The sequence below is a fragment of the Mustela erminea genome, chromosome 12, assembly GCF_009829155.1.
Source record: "Mustela erminea isolate mMusErm1 chromosome 12, mMusErm1.Pri, whole genome shotgun sequence".
Classification (NCBI taxonomy): domain Eukaryota; kingdom Metazoa; phylum Chordata; class Mammalia; order Carnivora; family Mustelidae; genus Mustela; species Mustela erminea.
In genome coordinates, this window is record NC_045625.1 from 92,101,955 (window position 1) to 92,121,123 (window position 19,169).

At 55.6% G+C, this 19,169-nt stretch overlaps 1 protein-coding gene across 3 annotated transcripts in view; it reads left to right on the top strand.

Moving 5' to 3' along the window:
• The window catches only part of SYK (spleen associated tyrosine kinase), a 67,644-nt gene that overhangs the window by 35,077 nt on the left and 13,398 nt on the right, over positions 1 to 19,169 (top strand). For 2 of the 3 annotated variants that reach the window (XM_032308958.1, XM_032308957.1), the window contains exons 4-9: positions 4,704 to 4,842; positions 6,774 to 6,855; positions 7,196 to 7,245; positions 8,629 to 8,697; positions 16,113 to 16,200; positions 16,655 to 16,832. In XM_032308958.1, the coding sequence (XP_032164849.1) occupies positions 4,704 to 4,842; positions 6,774 to 6,855; positions 7,196 to 7,245; positions 8,629 to 8,697; positions 16,113 to 16,200; positions 16,655 to 16,832 (606 nt within the window). The remainder of the gene's footprint in view (positions 1 to 4,703; positions 4,843 to 6,773; positions 6,856 to 7,195; positions 7,246 to 8,628; positions 8,698 to 16,112; positions 16,201 to 16,654; positions 16,833 to 19,169) is intronic. The other variant, XM_032308959.1, reaches the window with a different exon arrangement.

The following is a 19,169-nucleotide window of genomic DNA, read 5'->3' on the forward strand; positions in this document are numbered from 1 at the left end:
TTTTAGGATAAAAAAAGAATTGCAACATATTATACTTTTTTAAAGCTGGGAAATAAGGTAACAACCATACAACATTCAGAAAGCAGTGGCGTGATCTTTGACCTAACTGCCCGAGCCTTCCCAACAGGACCTTTTATTTTCTCTATTTTTCAACTGTAACGCTTGACCACCTCTTCCATGGACAGTAACGTGGTGATATGACTTCCTACGTACGGAGAAAAGAAAACCTGGTCCTCCCTCTGGGCTCAGCACTCGGCAGCAGTGACGCACACGTGTTTTCCGAGTCCTTGCCGGCGTGGGGGCGTCGGAGCGGGGGAGAGCCGTGTTCTCCCGTGGAGATCAGGTGTCTCTCGTGAGACTGGACTGACGCTATTTCTTGGTTCTTATTTACCACTCGCTTTCCCCTGCTCCAGCTTCAACTCTCTTTTTTTAAATATACTTAAATTCCAAAAGCAAAGTGTGGGTTTAGAAAAGCCCTTCCCGGTGCTCACTGACGTGTGAGATGACGTGTGGCTGGCCAGAGCCCTTCGTGCCGCGATGAAGGCCACCGGCGCCGTCACTGGTCAGAGGATGCCACGTTATCAGACGTGTGTGGTTCTGGGGGCCCGGGTCAGGCTGAGGCACGGCCTGTCTGAAGTGAGAGTTTGAGGTGCTTGTGGACTGATGTCAGTATGAGCTCAGTGACCTGCCCGAGGCCCCCGTGAGGCTAGACGAGGGCACATGTAGCCCAGCTCCACTTCGTGAACCAGAGCAGAGACCAAGGCCTCGGGTGGGGACCCGTGTTCTGTGCTGATCACGCTTTGCAGTGGGGCCCAGGAGAGGTTTCCTTTTCTCTTTCATGGATCTGTAGGGACCCTACATACGTTCCCTCCCGGCCCTGCAGCTCTGCTCCCCAGAAGCCATCCTTCTACAGACGGTTGGCCGAGGACTGGCCCAAGGTCCCATGCAGGGCAATGTCCACCCTGGACGGGAAGGGCAGGCCCGTGGGAGCCCTCCGGGTCTATCCGTCCAGCCCACCCAGCCGCGGTGACCGTCCCTTGCCCCCCCAGCCCTCTTCCCACTCTGGCCAGCCAGGTTCTGTGGCGCCGCGGAAACCACACCCGGGACCGTGAGAAGGGCGGGGTGGCGGGCCTGGGCCCTGCTCCTGTGTTGTGTCTGCAGCAGACCTCGCCCAGTGTCCCAGGACCGGGGAGGAGGTGGGGGAATGTGAGAGTGCCTCTACCACCCGGGTCTCCCTTCCCCACCAGGGCCTGGGCCTCACCAGTGCACAGTATCTCTGACCTAGGAGGCCCGGGAGGAGTGTAGACAAGGGGTTCAGGTCCTGCAGGCTGGGCATGGCAGGACGGACGCTCCCTCAACTCACAGGCCAAGGGCTTCGCATCTGTGCGGTGCAAGGCCATGAGCCCAAGACCTCCACCCGCGGTGGCTGGTGGCTGCCCACTGACCCTGCAGAGCCGCTGTGCCTTGCAGCATCGAGGTGCAGCCGTAGTCCAAAGCACAGAAATCTCATCCTCCGTGATAGCAAACCACACCACGCTGTGAGCTTGCGCCTTCCAAGAGCCTCACGGAGAAGAACTCCAGGAGGGCTTCCGTGAGCGTTCCCGAGGCTGGCTGAGCCTGGGGGCAGGAAGAAGACTGCCTCTGCCCCTTGCTGGGGTCTGTGTGATGGCATGCCGGGGCCCAGGGAGCACTCGGAGGGGCAGGAGGGGGCCAGGAGGAGGTCACCTCGGCTTCTAGAGCAGTATTCCTAGTGCACTGGATTAAAAACAGCCCCTCTCCCCGGGAGTCACCTGAAGCCAGCAGACCCGTCCCCGCGGCTGGCCGTTCATGTCACCGGGGCTTTGGTCTTCGCCACCTACAGAGGCTGGGCCTGTGGCTTTCCCTTCTCTCCCCTCGTTTCCTGCCGGCTGCCCGGCTGGAGCCCCAGGAGAGAGGGGCTCCCCTCCGGTACCTGAGCCCCGGGGACAGGGGAGAGCCGACAGAGGCGTGCGCTTTCGCTGACGTCGCTTGTCCAGAAGCCAGACACACTGTCTTTCCGCCTTGCACCAGATTCTCCTTATCCCGTCCTTGTCGTGAAATCTGACACGTGCGAGGGAGGCCGCAGCCGCGGGGTGGAGACAGCAAGCCCCCCCGCAGGACGCCCGCCCACTCACACCCCAGGACACCACTTCCTGGGTGCTCCTGTCCGGCGGACGCTTTGGGTGTTTTTCTTCTGTTTTGGTTTTATCACCTAGGACCTCGGTGCTCCTCTCTAAACAAACCCTTTGCTTTTGCCTGCTCAGGACCCTGCGCACATGAAATCGTGGAACTGTGTTCTGTCGCTGCTGTCTGTGCGTCCTGGTTCTGTGTCGCGGCTGTCTGTGCGTCCTGGTTCTGTGTCGCGGCTGTCTGTGCGTCCTGGTTCTGTGCTTTGCTGTCACACCCGTGTCCCAGCATCTCTGATCCGCAGGCCGTGAGCGTGGCCGCTCTGTGCGGGTTTCCGGCAGTCACAGATAAAGCTGCTGGTAAACACGCCCCTTTCTGGGCACGGAGGGCGTAAGCGTGTGTGTCTTACAACAGACGCAGAGACAGATGCAGGCAGAGTGTGGATTTCTGCCTCACCAGGATCGAAGCGGTGTGCTCTCCCCAGAGGATTCCAGACCGTCTCCCGAAATGGTCCAACTCACACTCTCGGCGCAGCGCAGAGGGACCCGTCGCCCTGCCGCCCGAAAGCACTAGCGGCCTTTTGAATTCTTGCTGGTGCGGAGGGTGTTTCCACTGTGGTCATACTTGGCCCTTTCTCAGCTTTCTGAAGAGCTCGTGGCAGGAGCTCACGGGCCACCTGCAGTTCTCCGTCTCAGTTTTAACGAGAAAAGGTCCATGGGGGCTAACACAAGGTAGAGTGGCGGGGGGCATTTAGATAGGAATTCAGAAAACCTCAATTTGGATGCCTTTTCCTTGTTTCCAGGACCATGAGGTCAAAGAGGGGAAAGGCTGTAAATCATGGAGAGTGACCCTTTGGAACAGCCCACGGATAGCATTGTCTCGCCGTCAAAATTCTCAATGCTCAGTCTCCGTTTTGTGTAGTTCTCATATCTCCTAACTACACCTTGTGGGCAGTATTGGTGCTTATGAGATAAACGAAATACAAGTAGCCCCACGTCCCGCATTATAAGACAGCTTCCTATCCAGTAGGCCGAGTTCCCCTCCTCTCTGAAAGTAGGTTTTACCTTTTCTGGGTGGTGGTTTTTTATTTTGATGGCAAGCAGCAGGCCTCAATGGGTGGTTGGACTGTGAAGACAGGTTCACGCCTGGGGTGCTGGTGGCTTGGGTGGGGAGGAGGGAGCCGTTTGCAAGGCACGGACGGTTTCAGAAGTGGTCATGCCAAGGACGCTGAGGGTCTGGGCATGTTGATCCACCAGCACCAGCTGCCAGAGCAGGGGGCTGGACAAGGAACCCATCCAAGCGTGAACCCACAAGAACTTTATTCTTATTTTTGAAGATTTTACTTACTTATTTGTCAGAGAGAGAGCACGCGCACGCGCACGCGCACAAGCAGGGGAGCAGCAGGCAGAGGGAGAAGCAGGCTCCCCAAGGCAGGACGTGATCCCAGGACCCCGAGATCGTGACCTGCGCCGAAGGCAGAGGCTTCACCCACTGAGCCTCTGAGGCACCCCAGGAAATTTATTCTTAAAACAGTTCCAGTCCCACAGGACCCAGCTCAGCCCTCAATGTCAGGCGGCCTTTGGAGACGAATCCACAGGCAGGGGCAGCACGGACACATCTCGGGGGTGTGACCTCTTGCCACACGGAGGACTCATCAGAAATCCCCCAAACATGGAAATTCGGTGTAGCTTGGCACTTCTGAATGCTGTCCAAAATGTGGTGCATCGGGGCACATGCTAAACATCTGGGCGTCTCCGTTTCCTCAGGGCCAGAAAGGCTTTCGGGAAGCCTCCTGCCTCATTGGCTCCCCGAGCTCCTGATTCCGAGGGATTGACTTGCTGCAGGGGAGAGTTGGGGGAGATATAAGGTGCTGCACGGGGGGAGGGGCTTGTGGCCAGGTCTTACTTTGCAGTCCCCACCGCCTGGATCTGCCCCCCCCCCAAAATCCCACAGGCCCACTCCTCCCTGTGGGGCAGCGGGCAAGCACTCGGCTCGCTATTGGTCTCTGAAGTCCTGTTCACAGGGCAGGGGGTGGAGAGCCCACGGGGGCACAAAAGCAGAGCCTGGGGGTCAGCACGGCCCAGGGCAGCCCTGTCCTCCAGGCAACGGGAGAGTGTGAGCGGATGCAGTCGGGCCCTGGGGAGCAGGGCTGCGGTCCGTGGTCCACCTGTGGTCTGGAATTTCCTGAGTAGAGTGCTTACCAAATGCCCCACACCACGCTCTGGCAGCTGGTGGAGCCGTAGTGGCTGGATTGTGACCTCGGGGAAGAGAGGTGAGTGCAGACACTGTCCCTGTGCTGTGGGTCCCTGTGCTGGTGGCCTGACCGTGCAGCCTCTCTGGGTGAGCTGAGCCCGGGCTCCCCCGCTGTCCACCCAGCGGTACCCCCGGGCCGTGGCTGTGGCCCACCCGCCACACAGCATTTCCTCGTCAGGAGCTGCCGGGGTCACCGAGCTTCCAGTTGGGGCTGTCGGGACGCAGGGGCCGAGCCCCAGAGCCCAGGTCAGGAAGGCCGCTGCTGCCCGCGGGGTGTGAGCATGATGCGTGGTGTCCTCCCGCAGGATCAGGGACAGGAATGACAACGGGTCGTACGCCCTGTGCGTGCTGCATGAGGGGAAAGTGCTTCACTACCGGATCGACAAAGACAAGACGGGCAAGCTCTCCATCCCCGACGGGAAGAAGTTCGACACGCTCTGGCAGGTAGGGGCCGTCCGCGGGGCGGAGAAAGCCCACCCAGGTCCCTGCCCGATGCCCGCCCCAGCAGGGCCCTCTCAGCCCTCAGGTGCCCTGAAGCCAGCCCCAGGCGGGGACACGGACAGGGCGGGATGGGCCGAGGCTCCGGAAGGTCCAGGGCCGCTCAGCTGTCCGCACCCCAGTGTCTGGGGACAGCGGCACTGGCAGGTGCACAGACGGCCCTGCAGGGGCACGGGGAGCACTTCTGTCTGCCGTCCACACTGAGCACCAGGGGGCCGGTGACTCGGCCACCGCGGAAGGAATCCCCGCGAAATTAAGGCGGCGTAGAAAGCGGGTCGGCACCCGCTGCCCGTGCTCAGGATGTTTCTAGCTCTGGTCTGAGAAGGGTTTATTCTTGACCCCACTGTCAGGAAAGCCCCCAAGTGGCGCCTAATCCAGGAGGCACATAGGCAGGGAACAAATGCCGTCAGACTCCCTCGTGGACCGAGGTGGGCACACGCCGCGCGCCTTCACGCGCGCCTTCACGTGCATCACAGCCCCACGTGGCCGTGCTGGGGCTGTGCGTTTGCACCCTCTCAGCCAAGCCCCTTTAAACAGCTGGGCCCAGCAGGGCCGGTTTCCCATTCCCCATCACTGCGCTCAGTGGAATGCCTGTTCTGGGGGAGTCTGTGAACCCCGAGCCCAGCCTGGCCCCTGCCTGTTTTTGTGCAGTTCTTCAAGAAGTGGGTTTTTTTTTTCCCCCACTTCAAAGACTCGAAGAGTCCTTTAAAGAAGAAAAAAAAAAAAAAGCAAAGGATGTGCAAGCCTGAAATACTGCCTTCCGGCCCCTTCTAGAATAAGTTTGCTCATCCCTGCCCGAGAGAGAACCCTGACAGGTATCCCCACCTGCGGGCACCCTCGTCCAGCACGTTGTCAGGAAGCACCAGATATTGGAGTGACACTGGAGAGCTGGGCGGGATGCCTCCCTGCCTTAGGGACCCCGGCCCCCCAACGTCCCTGCCTTAGCGACCCCGGTCCCCCAACGTCCCTGCCTTAGTGACCCCGGTCCCCCAGCCCGAGAGCAGCTCTTGCGTTTACTAGACCAGGTGCAGCTCCTGCATCAGGCGTGTTAGGGCTCGTCCCATGGCAGCGTCTGGTCAGCGGGTCGATCTCACACAGTAAAAGACACCGTAAAGAAGACGGTGCTGCAGGAAGGATAAAATAGATCCATTCAAGGGCGCCTGCCGGCTCAGTACGTAGAGCACGTGACCTTGATCTCAGGGTCTCCTTGCTGTTCATTAATTTTCTAATGGGCCAGTTGGACGCCGTGAGTCACAGTTTTCTGGGGGCCATTAGCCAAGGATGGCTGCATTCTGTGCACAGGCCTCTTCCCCCTCCCCATGTCCCAGCTGTGCTGTCTTCTCCCCAAAGTCTTGGGGTCAGTGACTCGGTCCCTCCAAAGCCGATGCCCACAGCCCTCACAGAGCAGAAATTGATAGTAATAGCAGATTGTGATTCCTTGACCTGCCCCTCCTTCAAGAGAGGAAGTGCCTCGGGGGTAGGAAATGTGTCTTGTTCACCTTACTTTGCCTTCAGTCCTGTCTTGGGGCCCAGGCTGTTTGTTGAGTGACTATATGAAGGAATAAGTGTTGACATGCTGAATTTGTTTTTATAACATTACATAGGTGTAAGAAAAATAAACAAATCAATGGAACTTGGTACCAAAAACGGAAGGGAAGCGGGGTGTGGATGGGGGAGCCGCAGTCCAGAGGGACAGTGCTGGGTGGGCTCCTGTCCAGGATGGGAGCATTCCGAGGGGAGGCGTGAGGACAGACCAGGACGACCTCCCGAGGAAGCAGTTTCCTTGTCCAGGGCTGTCCTCAAGTCGCGTCTCAGGGATGCAGGGGCGTCGGCTGTTCCAGGGAGGATTTCCCCATCTCCCGCCTCCTCCCTTTCAGCTGGTGGAGCATTACTCTTACAAACCCGATGGACTGCTGAGAGTTCTCACAGTTCCGTGCCAGAAGATCGGCGGGCAGACAGGTGGGTCCCTGCCCGGGAGCCTCAGTCCCTACGATCTCGACAGCGGCCAGGCTGGTTTCACGGTCGGCCAGTCCCCCGTCACGGTGGGGAGTGGGCCGCTTCTTCCCGGCTGAGAACAGATGAGCTCGGGTCACTCCAGCGAACCGCACGGAGCCGGTAGCTTTCACTGGAGAAAGCGGGTTGGTCCTACCTCGTGGGTGAGGACGCCCAGTGAAGGAGGAGACACTGCCTCGGGGCCAGGCTGGCGGATGGTCAGGCCGAGCGCCCTCCCCCCAGGGGGAGGTGGGAGCCGCTGGGTGTGGGGGACGCAGCCGTAACTGTCCACGCTCTTTCCACCCAGGAAACATCAACTTCGGAGCCCGCGCGCCCCTCCCGGGAGCCCATCCTTCCGTAAGTGACGAGAGCCGGGCCCGCGGGGGAGCGGCCGGATGCTAGCGCCAGGAGAGGCGTGGGTCAGCCCACGGGATCAGCCGTGACTGTTCCTGCCACCCTTGATAGCCTAGGGCTGGGGACGTCAGCTGGACTTGGCCGACTTCTAGCTCTGGGCCGGCCAGGTTCATTTCTTCGTAGGTTAGACCGGGACGCCTGTATTAAATCAGAAATATGCCTCCTGGCGCCTTTGGGAAATGAGGGGCAGGACGCAGGAGACCGTGCACACGGTCTGCCGCCCAAGATGTCTCACTGAGCTTGTCCGCCCGGCTCTTTCGGTGAGATCATCGTTAGCAGAGGCCTCGACCTTTCCTGAGAGCTGGTTTGGCAGTAGCTTAATGGAGGCTTGGGTGGGGACGGGGTGTTCAGCAGCATCAGCGGAGAGAATCCTCTAGAAAGGCCAGAACGCACCTCTCCGTCTGCATCCGTAGGAGGTGAGTGTGGCCGGTCCCCGCATCTCCACGTGGGCTTGCCCAGCACACGCACCTGCGGGGAGAATCCCGCCTTCCGGCCCCTCCCGACTCTTCCAAGCCGTCACACAGGTTTATACCCAGAGGAGGAATCAGCTCCTGCTCCTTTCTGGGGAGCTCGGTGTGGACCTTCGGTGTCCTTTAATGCCGTCTCTAAAGCATAAAAATCCCTCCCACGAGCTGTGTGCATCACATCCCCCTTTTTGCCTGTTAATCCTTAAAAAACCACCGGCAGAAAGCGGAACATCTCTCCCGCCCACAGTAAGGATGGTTGACCGCCCCCGGGCCGCACCCACATAGAAGCAGCCCCTGTCCCCAGATTGGCAGGGAGGGATGGAAGTTGCTAAAAGACCAGACAACTTCAGCACCAACGCCTAAAATGGAGCCCCTGCGTGGAGCTGTGCATCACCCCCAGTAGCTTCAAGAAGTTGGATATCTCGAAAAATCTTTTATTGACTACGTGTCGACGCAGACAGGAAAAATGCGCCTGCCCCACGTGTCCAAGTCAGGGAATTCCCACAAACCACGGGACCAGCCCCCGCGGATGTATAACACAATTGGGCACTTACATCTGGTTTCTTTAGAATGATCTGTCTCATTCGAGATGTAGTAGCTATAGGAGACGGGGCTGCTGAACGGGACAGCCCTGGTTCTAGAGCTTTCCATGGGAAATACGAACCAAGGTATTTTTCCAGATCCTTCCGCTCAGGGGGCAGGCTTTCCCCGAAACCTCCCGCATGACCAGGTGTGGCTGGCAGCACCCCTGCGGGGCACGGCGGGGGCTGGTGGTGTGGACACAAAGCAGACGGAACAGCATGTCGTGTGTTTGGTTTCTGAAACATTGACTCTCCCCTTTTGCCGTTATGGTTTCTAGACGTGGTCGGCGGGAGGAATAATTTCCAGAATCAAATCGTACTCCTTCCCCAAGCCTGGCCACAGAAAGGTGCTGACGTGTCCCCTGCTTGCTACCCCCCGACGTGACGGGACGGAGCCGCGCGCTCCCTCCCCGCTGCCCTCCGTGTGCGCTGCGCCCCCCGTCCCGCTGCTGTGCTCTCCCGCCTGCCGTGTGTGGGTCGCAGCCCTGCCGCCCCGGGCGCCGCTGCGAGCGTGCCCTCCCCGCTCCGTGTGCGCTTGAACGTCCTGCGGTCGGCACGGGAGGGGGAGCCTCGTGTCCAGAACCTGCTCCGAGCAAGCCGAGGGATCTGTTGCCGAAATCGCGAGCTGCGGAGCACGGTGGTCGATTGTGTCAAGTATGTGCTGATGGAAGAAGGGGGGCCGGGGGTTTGTGGGGGCCGGACAGGGAGCGTCTCGGGCTGTTTATGGCGTGGCTTCCCAGGGCCACGGCCCCTGCATCAAGGCTGTAGAACACGTAGAAAGTCAAGTCTGGAATTCAAGGGTTAGAAGTTCCTGTTTCTTCATGAGGCAGTTCAGTTCTACCTGGGGTGTATTTTGGGGTTTGGTTGCGTGATTGAATTGCAAGGGAAAAAGCGAAGTTTTGTTTTGTTTTGTTTTTTAATGATTTTTATTTATAATGAATCATCTCCATATATGTATGGGTGTATGACTTTTTTTTGTTTCCTTATTTTTGTTTGTATTTTTTCATTGGTGGTAGAAAGTTGATTCTTTTGTTAATAATTCTTTTCACTTTCTTACCAATTTTTTTTTTCAAACCTTTCAACCGTACAGGTGGGTATAGACTCGTGAAGCAAGTTGCTGAAAGGACTTTCTAGAAACAATGGAAATAAAAAAGCATAAAATCTGAGGTTTTGTTAGGGAGAATTTTCCAGGTGGGCAGTCAGACCCCAGGTGCTCCCAGTCCTGCTGCCGATAGATCAGAGAAGGGAGTTTCGTGGGACGGTCGGGGAACAAGTTCTCTCATAAATGGAACGGAGTGGCTGTCTGTCTGAATGTCGCATGGCCAGGCGCTGTGGACCAGCCCACGGAGCCTCAGCTAGGATGTGGCATTGTTTTGTGGGAGCTACAGTCAGGGCTGCCCATACCAGGGTGGGCGTGTGAGGAGACGGTGACCAGGTTGTTAAGGGGACACATTCTCTGTGTCTAGTGCCTCTTTGTCCCACTGCTTGGGGTTGGCCAGAAACCACCAGACCCAGCAGGTGACTGAGGCTGTGGCGTGCAAAAGGTCAGCGGCCACCAATGCAGAACAGTCCGTCCAGCTGCCCCCTTTCCGACCCACGTGGCCTGGGACCCCCTGTGGGCATGCGTCCCTTCTCTTGGGAGAGGGCTCCGCAGGGACCACTGGGCCCGTAGCCCAGCAGGAAATAGCCACAGTGATACAAAGCGTCTTCTGATTCAGGGAGCTTTCCAATCCAGAGGCCTCTTTTTGAGGCCGTAATCACGGACTGAGCTCCAGCTAGCAACCGCACGGCCATGTTTTGGTGGTCAAACACGGGACGCAAGAGCGTTTGGCCAAACGCAGCATGGACAGCCCTTTAGGGAACAGCTCAGTGTGGGACATGTGGCCTCCACAGTGCCAGGAACCCCTTACTTGCCGGCTCCCGTGGCCTTCCCACGCACAGGGCCTGCATGGCAGCCGTGGAGAAAGCCCTGTGGATGTGGGCCACGCCACTGGTTGCCACTGACCGTTCAGTCGTTATTCCCTTTATGATGTGCCGACACACAGCCTCCCACCCACGTGCGGCCCAGAGATGGACGGTCTCACTGTGCACGGACCACATGCCGTGTGTGGCTTAGTTCTGTGGCTCTCAGTGCAGCATTCCGGGATCCTTTGAGGAAGTGTGACCACTTAGAGATTTGTATGTAAAACACACACACACAGACTTATCTAAGTACACATATGTCAGTCACATGTACATGTTTAGAAACACACACACCTCTGCATGCATGTACCTGCACACACACGTACAGGTGTAGCACAAGGACTGGCCTTACACAGTGAGAGGGGCTGACTAGGCAAATCCCGTATCTGCAGGGCAGACCATCAGGAAAGAGGGTTCTCGACTGATAAAGCCAGGACCACCCAGCGTAATCTCATGAATTTAAGTCAGCTAATTAGGGATTGCAGTTATATCTACAGAATCCCTCCACAGCAGAAGCCAAATGACACTTTGATCAGATCACGAAGGACTGGAGCTCAGACTAGTCATGCGGACCCGTCAAAAAGTCAGGAACCCAGCCTGGTGAGAAGGCGAGACTCACAGCTAAGTAGGTTGGAGCCAGCTTGTTTCACTTGCAGCAACTAAGGAAATACCCAGAAAAGAAGCCCAAGGGAGAGCATGTGTCTGTATCTTACACTATCGAAATATCAGAAAGACCACCAAAATATCAGTAAGAATACCTGAAAATAAAGACGTGTCATCAAAGGAAATAATAAACTGGGAATCCATATGGGTCATGATCATACACCGGCAAGGTTAAGATCTTTAATATATAAAGAAATTCTGTAAGTCAGTAAACGTTTGAACTAGTAGGCACATGGCAAATGATGTCAGGAGGTAGTTTGTAGTAAAGCAGATAGAGATAGTACCTACTTAGGAAAACGTAAACGTAGAAAAAGCTGTTCTGTTTCATAAAAAGAGAAATGCAAGTGAAAACTGGGTGCTCTGTTAAGTTCACCTGTGAAATGGACCCACGTGAAAACGGACAGGATGTGCAGTGGGTGAGTAAGCCCTCCCACACTTGGCTGGAGAAGTGTGAGATATGAGGCCTTCAAAGAAGGCAAGTTCACAACATCCATCCAAAATAAAACCACACACGGCTTCTTACTTGCAATTTTGTTTCTGGGTATGTATTATTCTTCCCTCTCGGTGTAACTATGTGTCCATGAAAGTGTTTATTCCAGCACAGTGTAACTGACACAGTCTGGAAACAAACTAGAAGTCTGGCTTGGGGAAATAAACCAGTTACAACCAAAGTCATAGGGTGAGAGGCAGCTGAGGTCTAGAATTACTTCCAAAATCCAGTGTAAATTACAAACAAGGGATATGTGCTGATAGAACGTAAAATATTCTGGAAGAAATACAGAAACACAGCCGTGGAAGTAGTTACTGTGGGAGCACAAAATAGGGGTGTTAGGGAGACTCACGTTCCACCGTAAACCCCGTGTGCCTGTGTAAATTCATACCTCTCCAATTTAATCAATTTTTTAAAAAAGAATTAAATATTATAAAGTAATGAATCTGATAAAGACTGTGAAAATACTTTTCTGGCAAAAAAAAAAAAAAAAGCTCTTGCCTATTTAAATTTATAACAACTTGGAAATAGGCATTGAATTTTCATAGATGCCAAAAATATCAATAAAGAAGGATTGGGTGGTTTAAGTTATGGATTAAATGTATTTTAATTGCTCATCAGAAATATTTCTAGAAGAGCTGGTATTTATGTTTTCGCAATGGAGGAAGAATTTTCTATTAATTAGGCAGTCACGGGAAAGGACTTACAGGAATTATGTCCGATATCCCATCTGTTTAGATAAGGTACACATGACTTCCTTGAGCTTGTTAATTTGATCAGTATACACAGTTGTGTTTTTCTTTTTAATAATTCTGGCCCAAAAAGGACATGTCAGAACTTGAATTAATTCAGGCATGTGGGTAGTTACTGAGAAGTATGCTTTGACTTGAAGAGGACTGTTAATTAGATATTAGAGATTCCATAATAAAAACTTAAGAACAGGTCTAATTTAAATTTTTTCCTTAGAGACTGGGAATACTTTCGTCCTAAAAACTGCAAATGAAATTAAGTAAGTACAAATGTAGATAGGATTCATCCTTCTCCCTGTCCTCCATAATCAAAACTCAAGGGACGGGTCTGTTTTATAGTTTCCTTCGATATTAGAGACACTTGGCCGTTGCAAATCTAAAGATGAAGCTAACCGGCGAGTGTCGGTATGATTGACCCTCTCCCCTCCCCGCCAGAAAGGCTGGACGTCCTTAAACGAATGAAGTCCTTCCCGCACTAGAGCCAAAGTATTTGCCTGGTCCTTTAGGCACAGAAGCCCGTGCTTTGTGAACGGGCTGACTGTGACAACAGCGTCCTCACGGGCCGGCCTCCAGCTCCCCACACGCGACCCAGCCGTCACCTGTGGCTCCGAGGTGGACGTGCGTTCAGACCCTTTGCTCATGCTTTATTCCAGCACCTGCCCTGGTGACTGGACCCCTGGAAGGCTCTGTTTGAATACGCAGTTCGCTAGGGTTGAGCTGGAACTGCTAAACAGGGAAACGGCTGTGAAGTCCCCCCGGCAGGCGGTCACGGCGAGGTGCGGGGACAGACCCTGGAGAAGACGTGTTGCCCTGGGGGTATCAGGGCCCACCCCGCAGCCCTCCGCTCCTGCGGTCGGGAGGATGGATGGTGGAGGTCAGGGGTTGGTTTGCGGGCACCCGAAGCAGATGTGGTCACACGCCCCGGAAGGGGCTGCCCTGGGCTCTGGGATCTTGACCCCCCTTGGGACCACGGCCGCTCCCACAGAGACCGGAGCCGTGCCCGCCACAGAAGCCCGCATTCCGAAGCGGCTGGGACACGTCTGTGGTCCTCTTTCCTAATGCCGTGCCTGATCGGGAGAGGCCTGTCCGGAAGCCTAAACGTGAAGGTCTAGGAATGGACGTTAGGACACGGCGTGATGCTCCCAGGTCACCGGGAGAGCAGTGCATGTGCACCGCGTGCGCTTCTGCCCCCAGAGGATCGTGGGCCAACACATGTCGGTCTGCAGCTAAGCCTGGCCGGTAAGAGGTCAGGGATGGTAATTTAAGGCCTAATCTGGTCTAATTGTTATTACTGCGGAGCGACCCGATTTTAACCTCCTTTCCTAACACTTGACGAGCACACCGAGGTCCTCGGAGGGCGAACACGCAGGTAGCGAGTGCCACCTAGTGGTGGCCGGCGGGCTGGCCGGGACACCTCGTGCTCTAGGCGGGACCCAGGTGCTGGTCTTGATCAGGGCAGAGAAGAATCACCAGATGTAACGCGGAAGGAATCACGGCCGATCAGAGAAGGGGCCAGCAGTGTTTTTCTCCAAGTTCTAACGCGAATCTGTACGTTTGTAATTTAGCATTGTTCTCTGCAAAGTCCGAATTCTTTCCGGCCGAGCACTCGATCCCAGAGGGTGTTGGGTGTTCTGCTCCGCGGCGCGCCCGCCGGGCTCTGTTGTGACTTGACCTTCATCACCCCCTCACATGCCCCGACAACCGACACGACAGAAAATGTCCCATTTCTTCGGAAGAACATTCCCTCGAGGGCCGTGCCGACCTCTGTCCCAGGGAGGTGATCCAGGGCCCGGGCAGGGGGGCGGATGCAGTGACTGAGGGACTCGCGGGGCTCGGCCAGGCTGGGAAGGCTAGGAATGCCCCGGGGCCTGCGTGACCTTCTGCCCACCCGAGTGGGCGTGGGCTCGATGTGTCCAGGACCACCAGGTCTCCCTCACTCCTGATGCCCTGGCATCCTTGTCTCGCATTTGTGCGCTTGTCCCTCTGCATTAGAATCTCCCCCACAGGCTCGCAGTGGCAGCTCAGTGCACTCCGGCCTGGTCTGTGACATTGTGCTGTTCCAAAGAGCATTAGCTCGGGACGGAGCGCCGGCCCGTGGAGAGGCAGATATCAGGGGCAGGAGGAGGCATCCTGGTGTCTCCTTGTCCGGGACAGCCGGTCCTGGCGTCCTGAAGTCATGTCTTTGGATCTCAGAGTTTCCTGCCTACAGGGAAGATCAGAGACAGTGACATGATTGTATATGTGCCCTTGTCTCCCATTTGTACACTTGTCCCTCTGCTTTAGAATCTCCCCACAGGCTTCTTTTTATTTTTTATTTTTTTATTGAATACTGTTTCCACTCTGGAGTTCGACTGCAGCTGAGCCCAGGGCTAATGGGAGGCCTGGGGTCCCCCGTCTCTCCGAGGACAGTTCTGTCGAGACAGGGTGGTTGTGGCCTAGACAAGTGGGCCCACAGGACGCCCCGTCACCTGCAATCTTAGGCCGGTTCTTAACAGAGGCTGGTCGCCACCGGGTCGTCCCTGGGATTACCCCCGCCTGTTTCCCTCCGTGAGTGTAAGGCAGAGAGAGCTGCCGGTGCTGAGACACGAGCTCCCATTCGTTCACTCACCATCCTTCAGTCAGTCACTCGCCGGTCTGTTCCGCACGATTTCATCGCGGTCCGGCGGTGGGCCAGGTGAAGTTCAGACGCAGGGAGGGCGCCACTGGGCCCCGGGCCTTACTCGGTTTTTGCTCCTGGTGCGTCCGGCCCCTCGGAGGGCGCGGAGGAGGAAGGCGGAAGGTGAGCCGGGAGAGGCGAGCGCGGGGCGGGCGCGGGAGAGCGGACGTCAGTGGCCACGACCCTGGGGTCGTCCGCCGGGAGCAGCAGCTCGGTGGCGCTCCGCAGACGGGCGAAGACGGAGGGCCAGGTTCTGGAGATGCTGGCGGCCGTGGTGCCGTGTGGAGATGCTGGCGGCCGTGGTGCCGTGTGACCTAGCATTGTCCTTCTGGTTCCAGAGCCGGGGACGTCAGGCAGGCAGACGGGGACCCCGTGTGTGCCGTGAGTTAGTCACGTGTGCGGCGAAGCTTGCTGTCTCTGCGTCTTCACATTCGTCCAAACCCTGGCGGTATCTCGTGGCTTCCTGGCCAGTGCTTGGGCCCTGCTATGGGAAACGGCCGGCTGACCCTTCCGGTCAACTATACGAACTATCAAACACACCGAAGGTTTGAATTGTGATTCTTTTTCACAAACCAAGTGTAGCCACACCCTCGTCTTAAGAGGAGGGGGCAAAGGTAGGCGGGAAGACTCGAGACAGAGACTTCCAGAAGGGCAAGGTTGTAGGTTGTAGGGACGTGAGGAGGACATCCTTCCCCCACTCCGTCAGCTCATCGTGCAAATGGGTGTGAATCAGATCAGTCATCAGGAAGGTCGCCGTCCTCGGGCACCCCATCCACGGAGCTAGATCTCCAGGGAAGGTCAAGTTCAGGCGGAAACCAGGACCACACAGACGTTCTGGAGTCGGGATGGGGCAGCAGCCGGTGAGCACTCCGTGTTTTTCTTGCATAACTTCATATGACATTAAACTGAACAGAGAGGGTTGACGGAGGGAGAAGTCGGGGGGCCGTGTGTAGGCAGAAACGAGGTTTGAAAGGGTCTGTGTCCGGGGCCTCTCTGGACCCGGCAGCCCCTCGAACCACAGGGGCCCGAGCTCCGTCCAGCCCCCACAGGGTCCAAGCAGTCGCCTGAAGCACGAGATAAGCCGTGGTGGCTTTTTTGTCTCTCTCCCTGACGCTTTCCTTTGTCTTCCCCGCCTACGTCGTACGTCGTAATGTGATTATTTGAAAACAAAAGTCATTGTGCAGATCAGCCCAGCGGTGTGTCCGGGAAGGCAAGTGACCCGCTGTCCTCTGTGTGCTTCAGGCCTCCTCATCCGCAGGGAGCCGGCCTGAGAGCTCCGTGACCTTCAATCCTTATGAGCCAGACCGGGGACCCTGGGCCACGGACAGAGGTGAGACACGCGCGCTTCCATCCCGGGCCATTTGCCGCACAGCAGCACCGCCCGGAGCGGGCTCGCTAACTCAGCCCCGCACAGAGGCCTGGCAGGTGCCTGGTGGGTGCCGCTGCTCGAGGGGACAGGTGGCAGAGGTCCCCTGTGCGTGTGCCACGGTGCCCTTGGGCCTGACGTGGTCTTTGCAGCCTCCATCTTCACCTCTGCCACGGAAGACCCCTTTCTGGGCACACCCGTGCAAGACCGGGGTGAGTCCCCTGGGGATGGGGGCGTGTTTGTTAACCCCCAACACACCGGGAGACACTGTACCCTGAGTGCTCAGTGTCATCACAGCCATCAGGGGAGACCAAGGTCTGGAAAGGCGAGGTGTGACCGTGGGGGGCAGGAGCGAGTGATGCTGGGATTTTCAGCAGGGACCCAGCCCCGGGTCTCCTGTTGCTTGACTGCACCACAGATGCCCAGAGAGAAGCCATGCCCATGGACACCGAGGTGTACGAGAGCCCCTACGCGGACCCCGAGGAGATCCGGCCCAAGGAGGTCTACCTGGACCGCAAGCTGCTGACCCTGGAGGACAGTGAGCTGGGCTCCGGCAACTTCGGGACCGTGAAGAAGGGCTACTACCAAATGAAAAAGTAAGTCACGGCGACGCCTCCGCACGGCTCGCCCTCCCCCCAGCTGACGTTCTAGAAACTGCCACACAACACGCATCCCGGGCGTTCGGCCCCAAACACAGAGTCTAACGCAGCAGGGCCGGATCCTTCTTCGTGAACGGTGTGTGGTTCTCCCTCCCCAGTGCGGCTACGGCGAAGGCTTTCCTTGTGTACGTTAACTCTGCGGATGCCGGCGATACAGTCCGCTCGTGGGAGGTGTGCCTCTTAGAGCATTAGAACGTAGGAATCCGCGAAACGTCGTAAAATGAGAACATCGTCTTGTTACCACCCGTAACCAACAGTCGTGTCTTACTTTGGGGCCTTTTTAAGCATACATACATGCAGGTACTGTTCAGTTAAATTACTCAGCTGTGACAACAGCACAGCATTTTTAAGTATTTTATTTTATTTTTCAAATCATTTCTTTCGCCCAGAAAATTCCCGATTACAGACATCATCAGTGTAATTATTTATCTGCTTTTTGCTATAATTTCAGATAATAATCCATACTGTACAATACCTACAATTCCCATGTCACTGAAATTTCTGCCCCTCACTTGCTCTGTAGAAGGTGTCCCGAAGAGTGTCCAGTACAAGGGTCAGCAGAGTCAGTATAGTCCTTCGAAACAGACCCTGTCTCTGAGTGTGTGTGTTTGAATTAGTACATTACTGATACGAGTAGAGTTGGGTTTAGTTGTTTGATGTCATTTTGAATTATGACATTTTATGGATGTTTTATCCTGAGTGGGTGAATTCACATGACTCAGGTGTCAAGAACACAGGCAAAAACCTGCACAGAAACCCGCGCCTGCCGTCCCGTTTCTCTGGACGCGTGTGACCGACTGATGGGCTCGTTTGGAAATCCATGCAGGCACGTCGCAGTCGGTTGTGAAGTGAATATAAATTACTCTGTATTAAAGCAGGAATTTCTTCAACTAGTTCATGACACTGAAATTCCTGACTTAATTAAATACATATATTAAAGGAGACATAACTACAGAAATGTAATGTCAGCGGGAGGGTTTGGGGAGAGGAGAGATGTTCTGATTACTATTTACTGAGTTCTCGTTTTCTTCTGCTAAGATGACCTTATGTTATTTCTCCTTTCTTGCGTTTATGTGGTGAAGGCCACTGACTCTTACATGTTAAAAGCCACCGCGACTTCCTGGGATAAACCCCTCTTGCTCATGAATTAGAATTCATCCTTTTTCATAAATCACCGAACTGAATTTACTTATACTTCTCTTAGGATATTTGCATTTATGTTCACGAGCGATACCCGTAAATGATTTTCTCGGAAGTTTCTTTGTCCGGGTTTGGCATCGGGGTTACTGCTGGCCTCAGAGTAACGTGGGAGGTTCCCCACCGCTTCTCTTCTCTGGAAGAGGCGGCGGGTGTTTTTTCGTCCTTCACTACTGTGAAGGATCGCGAGGATTCTCTTGTCCGTCTCGGCCCCTACCTCGCGCCGTGCACCGAGCAGTTCCGGGGGGACGGTAGACGGAGCCGTGGAAAGGCACCACGAGGCCTGACGGGAGAAGCACAGGGAAGCACTCCAGGACAGCAGGAGGTGCAGGAAGGCTCCGGGGGCACTCGTGCAGGACCGACAGCTTGCAGTCTGCGCGGAAACACTTGTTAAACTCTACCCTGCGTGGTCTGGGTGTTTGTGAACGGATGTCAGATCTACTCCACCGTTCTCTTATTTCACCGTCTTACTGGACGGTTCTGGTTTTATTCTCCCCTTTCGGAGCTCAGCAAAGGAGATGTACTTCCTGTGGGGAGGGGTCCCGTGCCGGAGAAATGCCCTTTTTCAGATCATGCAGAGTGAGCGTCGTTTGTCTGTTTACGTCCCGCGCTGTCCGAAAACTTTCAGGTCAGACGGGATCTACGGGATGCTTTTATGAGCAAGTGAAAATCGGAGGGGGGGGGGGTTGCAAACTTGTTGCAGCTTGCTTAAAATTATCAATGCTCCATTTTAAAAGGTGTTTTGTAAACCACGAGCTTTAACAGTGTAGCCTTTTTAGTTCTGCCTCCGGACATTCGCTTTGACATGTATCGAAGGAACGTTCTACTCACCCACGTTACAGATAGTCGGAGACGGACCCGCAGAGGTTGCAGGAATCCGTGCGTGTTGCGGTTTCTGAGGTTTATTTGAAAATTATTTGCGTGTCCTGTACTGTTCAGGCTCTGCTTGGCCGGGCGTCTTCCAGCAGCTCCTCATGATCTGTAGCTAACGCGGGGCTGCCCTGTCTACAAGATGGGAGAACACGGCTGCGGACATCTCGATTACACGGTTTCTGGCGCAGCAGTTACGCTTCCCGG